The sequence below is a fragment of the Clupea harengus genome, chromosome 18 (genome assembly GCF_900700415.2).
Source record: "Clupea harengus chromosome 18, Ch_v2.0.2, whole genome shotgun sequence".
Lineage (NCBI taxonomy): Eukaryota > Metazoa > Chordata > Actinopteri > Clupeiformes > Clupeidae > Clupea > Clupea harengus.
This window is the reverse complement of record NC_045169.1, coordinates 18,928,561-18,941,060: the sequence shown is the minus strand read 5'-3', so window position 1 is coordinate 18,941,060 and position 12,500 is coordinate 18,928,561. Positions and strand designations below refer to the sequence as shown.

Genomic DNA, 12,500 nt, shown 5'->3' with positions numbered 1-12,500 from the left:
GTTGGACAACAGACATTCATAAGACAGATATTCATCAATTCATCATATGTAAATGAATAAATAAATGGTCATCTTATCTCCTGTATGAGGCAAAAACTTTTCAGAATGTATCTATTCATCAATGCAGATATGTAAAGAAAGTGGGAGAGAGAGGCATACGATCATCTTCCCTCCGGTCTCCCTAGGACAGAAACCCCAAGAAACATGACATTTCACTGCATGATTGAACACAATGGGGTACAGTGAAGGGTTGGTATAGTAAATGTTAGATGGTGCATAGGTGTACAATTGCAAAACGTGGCAAGAACAGGAAAGTGTTTTGATTATTTAATTAGTCAAAGAACATAATTTTCCACATGGGGATAACAAATAATATCAGAGAGAGAGAGAGAGAGAGAGAGAGAGAGAGAGAGAGAGAAATAAAAAAAGGAATTGAGAGAAACAAGAGAGAAATAGGGAGTAGCTAGAGAAAGTGATTAAGGGGAAGAAAAGCAAGCGAGAGAGAGAGAGAGAAAGAGAGAGAGAAAGAAAGAAAGTAAAAACATACACAAGCTGTGATTTTACAGGTAGTTGTGTGTGTGATTGGCTGTGGTTTGCTGGTGGCGTACCTGCACCAGGTGGCAGGTAGAACACAAATATAGCCAGCACGCTGATGAGGATGCAGGGCACGATGATATTGATGATGTAGAAGAGCGGCTTCCTCTCGATGATCAGGTAGAAGGTGATGTCCTCGTACAGGTCATCCTCCACGTTCTTCCTGGACGGCTTATGACAAATTTGCCACTCGCCGTTTTCTGGAGAACAGAGCAGAATGTGAAAAGGAGGCACTGATGAACACTATCCTTAACCTATAGCTGGCTATAAATGGTTTAGTGACTCAGTATTAGGTTATGAGCTTACATACAGCGTGGAGATAGTAGCTTACATACACAATGGTGGTATTAGGTTATGAGCTTACATAGGCCTACAGCGTGGAGATATTAGGTTATGAGCTTACATACAGCATGGTGATAGTAGTTTACATACAGCGTGGAGATATTAGGTTATGAGCTTACATACAGCGTGGAGATATTAGGTTATGACCTATGACCTTACATAGATGAGGAGATAGTAGTTTACACACACAATGGAGTAACTGACCAGTGAAAGCGTTCTCATCTATAACAGCCTCATGGATCTCATTGCCGTCCTCGTCTAGTCCATACTGCAAGTCCACTTCCGAAGAGTCGTACGTGTACGAGCGGAAAACCATTGTGCAGTTCTGCCAGTCGAACGGAAAATAGGACACCTGGGAGAGAAATGGAAAGTTGGCCAACTTTGGTGACAAGTAAAAACTGATGGTCACATGCTTTAAGCTAGCCCCATGTTGTTTAATTTCACTATTTAACCTTGGATGCTAAAACATTTAAACGTGTCACGAAAATACAGATAATATCACATTACATTTGCAGGATACACCATACAACATTGCTGCGTCTTCACACGCAGTTTGGACCCTAGGGGTGTTAGCATTAGCTGCTAACTGCTAATTTACCTCTATGGAGCAGCTGCTTCGGTAGATGGCTGGGGGCAGCCATGACACCTCTCCAGTATAACTCACCAGCACATTCACATACAGTGCCACATCAAACTGCCCATCAATGCTGTTTGAAAACAAAAACATTTTATAAGTTTTTACATATTTTACTTTTTAGAAAGATATCCATTTAAAGAGACATAGTCACATATATTAGTTACACGCACACAATCAACACTTGAACTTGACTTAATACTCAGATACCCACATACTCAGCTAGGAAAACTGCTAGTGTTATTGTCTAGCACTAGACACTGTTTTCCTTTCTCTTTTAGGCAGGTGATTCATGGTACATTTTTACTCGCCAAATCACACTTATATACTGACCCAGAACAACTGCCAGCACCATTTTCTAACCCTGGCCCCAACCACATGAGCCAAATACAGAACATATCCCACGCTAGTACATGCATGCATGTAAGGCCTTCATGCCTTGATGCTATCACTGACTATAATAAACATGACAAGGGCCACTTAATGGCACAGTTATTCACGTGTGCAAGGTAACCAACGAGGTGTCTATCTTAAGGTCGCATAGCTCCGGTTACCTATAAATTCCCATGTCATAAATGTATGGTTAACTGCGGAGACACATGTGTGTGTGTGTGTGTGTGTGTGTGTGTGTGTGTGTGTGTGTGTGTGTGTGTGTGTCCACCCTCTAGACACATGCCGGGCCAAGCTAGGCTAAAGAGGCCTGTTGGCACGATGCCGCTAAGTGCCTGGTGCGTGTGTGTGGAAGTTCGTGTGTGTGTATGTGTATGTGTAGGTGTGATTGTGTGTGTGTGTGGAGGTGTAAGTTTGTGTGTGTGTGTGTGTTGAGGTGTATGTATGTGTGTGTGTGTGTGTGGAGGTGTGTGTGTGTGTGTGGAGGTGTATGTGTGTGTGTGTGGGTGTGGGTGTGTGGAGGTGTATGTGTGTGTGTGTGTGTGTGTGTGTAGGTGTGAGTGTGTGTATGTGTGTTGACAGACACCTTAGGGCCTTTGAGTCACTTGCAATTGGGTCATTTTAGTAGCTAGCAGCTAACAGTTGCTCCTGAGGGAACTACCAATTTACTTTTTGAGTTACCTTGTCATGTTGAAACACCACAAACAAAATACCCCCTGAGATATAGGCTTTCATTTATCCACGGGGCAGCTGGTACCTCCCGTTATCTGCAAACCTACAGCTGGGTAACAGTTAGACATGAAGTCCAAAAACGAGCATTTATGGCAGCCATATTGGAGCCATGTTGCATTGTGGCTGTTGAAGAAACCTGAAGTGTTTCCTCATTAATTTCAATGGGAAAAAAGGGATGAACAACGAGATTGTGGGCATTGCAACTATTACAAGAGCACTACACGGGATCAGGACAGACATGTCACAGTTGTAGCTACGAGCAGAAACAACGCCACAAAAATGGGTGGAATAAAGAAAATAAAGAGCAATCACACAGCATTGCTTATGCAATTGAGCAATCACACTAAATATAATAAAAACAAGTACATAATTAAATAAACTAGAATAGCACCAGGAGTGGCACATCATACCTCCGTCAATGGCAAATACCTCAAATATCTCTCAACGTTAGTGAAAGCGAAACTACATTCGTACGGGCACCCCATGAGTCAGATCCGCTCCAAAATGTAATGGGTTCTTCCTTGGCCCATGCTAGACATGTTTCATGACAATGGGGCCAGTAGGTTTTGCGTTATCGTACTAACTAACAAACAAACAAACAAACAAATCCACCACCCAACCAACAAACAAACGGACACGGGTGAAAACATAACCTCCTTTGTGGAGGTAATAAGTGTACTGTGAACTGTAGGTAGTGTACTGACCTACAGCATCTCTGTGTGGTACTCCAGTTGCACTGCGGCAGACAAGAGAGCCCTCCAAAGAGACATCAACACACCCAACCCTCAGCAGGGCCAATAACATCATGAAAGACTCATCTCACCCAGGCCACCACCTGTTTACTCTCCTGCCCTCGGGCAGACGGTACAGGTCCTCCAGAGCAAGAAGGACCACGCGTCTAAAGGACAGTTATTTCCCCGACGGCCATCAGAACATTAAACACAGACATGCACTAAACGTCGAATTTCATTGTGCAATATTAATACGCTAATCACTTTATTCGACTGCAAGTGACTTATGCCATCTCAGTCACCTTACACATGTGTATAAACAAAATGTTACCATATTTATTGTAAAGCACCTCAGGGAAGTACGTGCAATCTATACCACCGCACTTTATTGCACTCTTAACATATATTCTTTTTTGCTATTTGTACTATTTTTTGCTATTTATACTGTTGTTGTGTTATATGTTGTTGTTGTGTTATATGTTCTCCCTCGTCGCACCAACAGGAGCAGCACTCCCAATTTCGTTTTATGCAAATACAATGACAATAAAGGCTTTTCTATTCTATTCTATTCTAAGAATATATACACAGGAGGGTTATTTCCCTGTGCATTGTGGCATAGGGTCACTCACTTGTTGATGAGGTATATGTCTGGACGCCACACCTTGTTAGGCGGGATCCGGAGCACGTCAATGTCGTCGTATTCCTTTGGATCCCAGGAGAGCCGGTAGTCTGTCCACGCCTGATGGAGGGGAACAGATAGAGAGAAAGAGGGAAAGAGGGTGGGAGGAGAGAAAGAGGGGGAAAGACAGAGAGAAAGAGAGGAAAAGACAGAGAGAAAGAGGGAAAGAGGGTGGGAGGAGAGAAAGAAGGGAGAAGTCATTGAAGATGTGAAAGAAAATGAATGAAAAAAAGTGGTTTTAGGATTATGAGGGAAGGAGAGAAATTATTAAAGAATGTGAAATGATTAAACAGGATGTTTGGTGCTTCTCTCATTTAAAAGGCTGTTACTGCCGTTAGTGATAATACTTTTACAGCCAGTGATGGCATATAATAGGCTAACTAAACACACACACACACACACACACACAGACACACACACACACACAGACACACACACACACACACACACACACTCTCTCACACACACACACACACACACACACACACAGACACAGACACACACACACACATACACACACACACACACACACACACACACACACACACACACACACACACACACACACACACACACACACACACACAGAGAGACACACACACAGACACACAGACACAACAACACACAACACACACACACACACACACACACACACACACACACACACACACACACACACACACACACACACACAGACACACACACACACACACACACACACACACACACACACAGTAGCACAAGAGCATAGAGCAAAAGAGTAATAGAGCAGAGAGAAAAGAGAGAAGGAAGCGGAGGGAGGGAGAGAGAATGAAAGAGACAGGGCAAGAACTCAACAGATAGAGACACACACACAGACACACACACACACACAAGCTCTCACACACACACACACACAGAGTCTGTGAGCAATAAAGATGAACTTGCCTTCAGTTATAAAAAGTGACAAGGCAATTTTGGGACGGGGGGTGCTGCCGGACAGTGAACATGGGGAATAGAGGAAGGAGGGGAAGAGAGAGATGCAGAGAGATACAGAGGGAGAAAGAGAGAGATAGAGAGATGCAGAGGAGAGAGAGAGAGAGAGAGAGATAGAGAGAGGAAGAGGAGGAGGCAGAGGCTATGCTCAGGGTGTATGAAGATAAATGGAGAGGTCCTCACCATATTCATGAACACATTGGTGACCATCTCGCCAATCTTCTCATCCTGTGGGAGAAAAGACACAGATATTAGCCTGTGAACACAGATCCCTGGTGTGTGTGTGTCTCTCTCTCTCCCTCTCTCTGTGTTTGTGTGTGTGTGTGTATGTGTGTGTGTAAGTGTGTGTGTGTGTGTGTGTGTATGTGTGTGTCTCTGTGTGTGTGTGTGTGTGTGTGTGTGTGTGTGTGTGTATGTGTTTGTGTAAGTGTGTGTGTGTGTGTATGTGTGTGTCTCTCCGTGTGTGTGTGTGTGTGTGTGTGTGTGTGTGTGTGTGTGTGTGGGTGTCTCTCTCTGTGTGTGTATGTGTGTGTCTCTCTCTGTGTGTGTATGTGTGCATGTGTGTGTCTCTCTCTGTGTGTGTGGAGGCGAAGCATTTATGTTGGTTGAGTTGAAAAGGCCCATCAAGAGATTGTGTGTCTGTAGGAGTGAGTGTATGTGTGTATATAAAGTGACTGAATGAGGTACTGTGTGCCAGAGATTTTGTATTGTATGTATTTGTTTGCATATCCATGTTCGTGTGTGTGTGTGTGTGTGTGTGTGTGTGTGTGTGTGTGTGTGTGTGTGTGTGTGTATATGACATGTGTCAGATTGTGTGAGTGTGCGTGTGTTATGTGTCTGTGTGTGAGACATGTGTAAGACACATTACACATTGTGTGAGTGTGCATGTTTGTGTGTGTGTGTGTGTGTGTGTGTGATATTTTGGACTGTGTGTGTGTTCGTGTGTTTATGTGCAGGTGTGAGTGTGCATGTGTTTGTCAATGTGTGTGTTTGTACTATGTCAGATTGTGTGAGCTTGTATGTGTGTGTGTGTGTGTGTGTGTGTGTGTTTCTGGGAAAGCCCATCGGTATAGTCTGCCACTGACAGGCAGCTGAGAAGTTGATCTCCTGCACCCTGCTGAGAATGCCACTGGAATCAACACTCAGAGAGAGAGAGAGAGAGAGAGAGAGAGAGAGAGAGAGAGAGAGAAAGAGAGAGATGGAGAGAGAGAGAGAGAAAAAGATACAGTCAGACTGATAAAGAGAGAGAGAGAGAGAAAGAGAGAATGATAAAGAAAGAGAGAAAGAGAGAGGGAGAAAGAAAGAGAATAAATATGAAGCCCAAAAGATGAAATCCTAACAAATAGAGAAATAGGAGGAATAATGTACAGATGTGTGTTTGTGTGTAGGGAAGGCTGTGTGTGTTTGTGTGTAGGGAAGGCTGTGTGTGTTTGTGTGTCGGGAAGGCTGTGTGTGTTTGTGTGTAGGGAAGACTGTGTGTGTTTGTGTGAGTGGATGATTTGTGTAGGGAAGACTGTGTGTGTTTGTGTGAGTGGATGATTTGTGTAGGGAAGGCTGTGTGTGTTTGTGTGTAGGGGAGGCTGTGTGTGTTTGTGTGTGGATGATTTGTGTAGGAAAGGCTGTGTGTGTTTGTGTGGATGATTTGTGTAGGGAAGGCTGTGTGTGTTTGTGTAAGTGGATGATTTGTGTAGGGAAGGCAGTGTGTGTTTGTGTGAGTGGATGATTTGTGTAGGAAAGGCTGTGTGTGTTTGTGTGAGTGGATGATTTGTGTAGGGAAGGCTGTGTGTGTTTGTGTGAGTGGATGATTTGTGTAGGGAAGGCAGTGTGTGTTTGTGTGAGTGGATGATTTGTGTAGGAAAGGCTGTGTGTGTTTGTGTGAGTGGATGATTTGTTAGATGAGGGTCATAACTTTGACCTTAACCTTCACGATCCAGATGCCTGTTTTATGTGTATGAGAGAGATAATTCAATTGTCTTTGACTCTGACAGTGTGTGTGTGTGTGTGTTTGTGTGTGTGTGTGTGTGTGTGTGTGTGTGTGTTTGTGTGTGTATGTGTGTGTGTGTGTGTGTGTGTGTGTGTGTGTGTGTGTTTGTGTGTATGCATGACCATGATTGACCAGCTGATTCAAACCAGTCCTAACCAGTGGTACCCTACGCTACATTCCCAACTACCCTGACCCTGGTCATCACCTTGTTATCCCGGCATACATTGCATCGTTGTGCGTGTATTTGTGTATGATTGTCTTTGACAGGCAGCTGAGTGTGTGTGTGTGTGTGTGTGTGTGTGTGTGTGTGTGTGTGTGTGTGTGATCATATGAGTCTTACCAGGCCCATCAGCTGTACTAGGGTCATCCCAACCCGAACCATCACCTTCTCGTCCCATGTCAGCGCTGGTCGGACCTTCAGGTTGTAATCCTGAAACAGCTTCTCCAGTAGGCGGCGCTCTGTAGATGAGGCTCCTGGAACACATAAGAAAGATCCATACCACCGAAGAAACCATCCCAATGTTGCCATATATATAGCCATAGCCATAACCATGGTCTGTACTATAAAATGAGAAGTTGAGAAGTTTACTACTAATAAAAGTGCGTATTTTTCATATATTTCATATATATTCAAATCAAAATGAAACCGTAGCAATATTCAGCAATAATTCCCATAAAAGCCATTTCTATAATGATGTAATGTATCTATAGCATACATAATACAACCATAAGGTATAAAAATCAATCATACAATTTTACAATCAAGCATTGGACTCAATGTTCATAACGCTTAATGAGTTACTGACTTAAAGCAACAATATGTAACACGTTTACCTTAAAATAACAGCTTCAAAACCACTGACTTGTAATACAGAGAACCGCTTCTGTGCTACTGCCAACTTTAGAGGGAGCTCAGTAGCAAAACATACCAATTCTCACGTAATGGGGCTTTAAAGCATTATTTCTAAGTGAGTGCAACAAGCTTTCTAATGCCTTATAATTGCATTATGTCATGTTATGAGTGTATGTATAGATAATTATAAACACGGCCGTAATAGAAGCTGTTACCTAATATTCCATACTCTACTAGACACAAGCATCTTTTATCAAATATTTCACACAATATCCACTAGACCACCAAGCATGCCGTTAAAGTAAATCAGAGCCCTGGCCTTTTATCCTGTCCTGTCACAGCAACCAAACGACCCCCCCCCCTATAAGGAGTACGATATTTCTGCTCATTCTGTGTGTATGTGTTATTGCCTATTTCATTCCAGTCATGGATTGTTGTCCATCTCCCGAACCCTAAAAAGATCTAAATATAACATGATATAATAACCTATGAATGATTATAACTAAAAGACTGTACATAAGGAATCCACGCAGTCCATCCAATTATGTGAATCTTTTTCATTGTCCCTTTACATTTATGTCAGTTTGGTAGGTGCGGGAATATGTTTATGTTTCATAAACTACATACTGCACCTTTAACTAGCTTACCCATCATAAGCTACAAACTCCACCTTTAACTAGCTTACCCATCTGCTGAGGAAATGATGAGTGAGCCGCATGAAACAGTATTGGGTAGGTGCACATGTCTGTTTTAATGCACAGTCAACTGACCTGCTAAAATATATGGACCCTTAATAACAGTGAACTGCTGATGGATATAATAATATTAATAATAATACCTTAGACCTATATAGTATTTTCTAAGTACCCAAAGACGCTTATGAACCAATAAAAGCAGCTACTATATTCATTCACAGCTGGGCTATCAACAAATGATCAAACTTATGTCAGCTAACAGCCATGAATAGGCAGCATCGACCAACTAATGTCCACACACCATTGAGGAAGACTGAGCAGGCTGGCATTGTGCATTGCCATGACAACAAAAGAACTGAACAGTCCAGTGACAATGACCGCACGTGCAGGAGGAGCCAGGCCATATGCTACAGGTTGAATATAACAGTCAAATTGACATTGGGGCAGGGAAAAGGCTATGTTCAAATCAGTCAATTGAAATTATACAGCGCCTAGCTGTTCATGGTTTGGTTTGGCACAGGCGCTTCCTATGAAACACTAAAAGCAGATCAAAGTTACTATGTCACTGCAACTATGACAACTAGATCAGAGACAAATCTGTTGACAAACAGATCATGGGTTTTACTCCCTCCACCTCTTCACCTTCTCTCTCTCACACACACAGACGCACACACAGACACACAGACACAGACACACACACACACACACACACACACACACACACAGAAACACACACACACACACACACACACACTTTTTGTCCTCTAAATCACAATGGCAGACTCAGAGTCACGGCACCAGCTCTCCTGAATAACAGTGCACCACAGAAACCCACGCACCCACCCACTGCGAGACCTTAAAAACATGAAACCAACATCCACAAAGTGTCATCCAGAACTGGCCTCATTTACTCACTCATAATGCCAAGTAGTAATCCATAAAACAGCTGACACCACAAATTGGCAGGCTGACCTGGCTGTTAATCTACACCAGATCAAGTTCAGATCAATTCAAGAGTCGGAACTGGTAGTGAGTTAGCATATAAACTCTGGACAAATTGCTAGCCTGATTAGCCCACCAGGCCGAGCAAAAAGATTAGGTGTGATTCCTAAAAGTGGACACAGTCCTGTCTTAATATTCCAGAGTCTGAACTGCTGGTCAATTAACATATAAAACCTGGAGAAACTGCTATCCTGATTAGCAGGCAGATTACAAGATTAAGCCAATGGGGTGGATACAGGAGTCATGAATGTGGACACAGGCCTGTCTTAACCATGATTCTGATCAAATACGAAAAAAGAAGAGGATAAAAATCTATTATTAAGAGTATTAAAATCAAGGCACTTGGTTCCTCTGTGGCTAAGGAAGTGGCACTTGGTTCCTCTGTGGCTAAGGAAGTGAAACCACTCTCTATTTCTATATTTAAATGCCCTCACCACTGCGCCTGCTTAAATAACCAGGATGAGTCTGCTTCTGGAGGGCACACAAAGTCACTTCTAACTAATCCAATTCTAGTTCCCAGATTTGGGCACAACATCGGATTATTACCATACAGTATAGAGATTTCCGTGTCAAATCAAATAAAGAAAACAAAGTTTTACGGTCAATTAGCTACAGCTTTGCTGCATCGGCTACAGCTAATCTCTTTATTTATCTGTGTCGCACCATCGATAGTAGTCACAAGTCACAAGTCACAAGTCTTTTATTGTCAGATGCACAGAATGACACAGGGTCAGACTGGGCACTGAAATTCTTAGGACAAGGCACCGCACCACAACCTACCATAGCATAACATAGCATAACATAATATAAACATAACATGACATACACAGTATGTAAATGTAGTACAAGCAGTAATTTGAAAGTGACAGTGTATGTAAAGTGACGAGTGCAAAAGAGTAGTATACTCTACTCTCTCTGCCCTCCGTATTTCTGTTGGTCAAGATAAACAGGAATTCTCTTGCAAACATTCTTGGACAGGTCTGAGGGCGAGGCAATGCGATGGCTCTGCCAGTCTCCCATGCCTCCCCCACCAGAGCTCTCTGTGTGTGTGTGTGTGTGTGTGTGTGTGTGTGTGTGGGTGTCCGCAGGCCAGAAACGGACTCAGGCTATTTAACATCAGCGGAGTGCTAAATTAATTTCATTACAGTTATATATGGAGCAGTCGATTAATGTGCTCCAGTTAAATGTTACGGATAAATGTATAAATATGATTTGTATAGAGGAATGTGCTATATAAACCACAGTGTTGAAAGTGATGTTACGCATTTAAAGAGAGACGTGTGAGTGTGGTGATGTGAGAGGTGATGCTGGACATCTTTGAAAGCAGTTTTGGATGGGTGAGTGTGGGCCAGGAAAAATAGCAAAGTCCCCTCTTACAGAGCTAAGCCACTTGCTAAGCAGCAAGCACACACACATAAACACACACACACACACACACACACACACACACACACACACACACACACACACACAACAAACACACAGACAGAGAGACATAAACACACACACACACACACACACACATAAACACATGGCAATGTAACACAACACAAAGGTTACAAGTACACACAAGGCATGGGACAAGAGAACAGATTCAGAGGCAGGTTAGGTGTGAGAGACACACACACATGCATACACAAAAAAGAAGTTTATTATACAGACATAACATGAAACCATTCATTATCAAAATGACCAGATATAACAATTAATCTATATGACCTAACACTGCAACACACACACACACACATACACACACACACACACACACACACACACACACACACACACCTTACCAGTGAGTGCGAGCAGACAGGAGCTGCAAACCAGCCACAGAAAAGCCTCCTTCATCATCCTCCTCTTCCTCACTCTTACTCCGTCTCCTTTTCTTTCTGTCTTTCACCCCAGTCGATTACAATGCTCTCCTTTTCTCTCTGTCTTTCACCCCAGTCGATTACAATGCACGACCAGTCCCTCTCTCCAGCAGGTGACTCTGGTTTCCAAACTCATCTACCACACATTCTTTCAGAGACACATACCCTCACGCATACAAGCTGTCACACACACACACACACACACACACACACCACCACCACCAACACCCAAACACACACACACACACCCTTGCGGTTGGCTTCTGCTGCCTGGCTGAGAGCAGCAAGTCCCCCCACCACTGCAAAGCTAAGCAGGCCTTCCGCACCAAAAGATCAGATCAATCGTGTCCTTCACCTCTTCCTTCAGCTCCACCATATTTCTTCTTTTCATGTTTCTTTTCATGGGAGGTTGGTGGTTTTGGTGGGGTGGTGGGGTGGGGGGCGTTCTGTTATTCACGACAGGCGCGAGTGATTGGTCAATGGAGGGCTTGGGGGTGAGGAGGAGGAGGTGTGCAAGCATTACACATGAGGCACCTGTCCATGGCTGTTGGCACAGTGATGGGGGGGGGGTGAAATGGGGGTGGGCAATTGGGGCTATGACAATGGGGATATTTTAGGGAAGAGAACAAAGCGTTAGGATGGGGGCTTGTGGATCGGGCAGCGGGGCCTGTGGTCAACCCCCCACACCAGGAGGTGAGCGGGAGGAGTGGGGTCAGCTCCCACAGGAACCCCCAGAGGCGCCCGGGAACATGAGGTCACCCAGACTTTCAGTCCGGACCTCTCTGTGTATGTGTGCATGCTCTTATTGCTCCCTCGCTCGCTCAAACACACAAGCACACGGTTTCTATGTTATGTCATATACCTTACTCTTCATCTTTGCTCATCTCCTCCTTCCTTGCTTTCTCCCCAATACTCTCTTTCTCTCTATCCTTCCTTTTCTCTTTCTCTCTCTTTTGCTCAAACACACACGATTTCTATGTCATGTCATCTACCTTACTCTTCATCTTTGCGCTATTTA

The 12,500-nt window shown here is 43.6% G+C and overlaps 1 protein-coding gene across 1 annotated transcript in view; it reads right to left on the bottom strand.

Moving 5' to 3' along the window:
- Positions 1-8,565, bottom strand: part of chrnb1l (cholinergic receptor, nicotinic, beta 1 (muscle) like) — a 17,474-nt gene extending 8,909 nt beyond the window's left edge. Inside the window, exons 1-7 of the mRNA XM_012830787.2 lie at positions 8,562-8,565; positions 7,402-7,535; positions 5,261-5,305; positions 4,053-4,162; positions 1,535-1,643; positions 1,141-1,288; positions 609-794 (exon numbers count right to left, since the gene is read on the bottom strand). Of these exons, the coding sequence (XP_012686241.1) occupies positions 609-794; positions 1,141-1,288; positions 1,535-1,643; positions 4,053-4,162; positions 5,261-5,305; positions 7,402-7,535; positions 8,562-8,565 (736 nt within the window). The remainder of the gene's footprint in view (positions 1-608; positions 795-1,140; positions 1,289-1,534; positions 1,644-4,052; positions 4,163-5,260; positions 5,306-7,401; positions 7,536-8,561) is intronic.
- Positions 8,566-12,500: the final 3,935 nt, after the last annotated feature.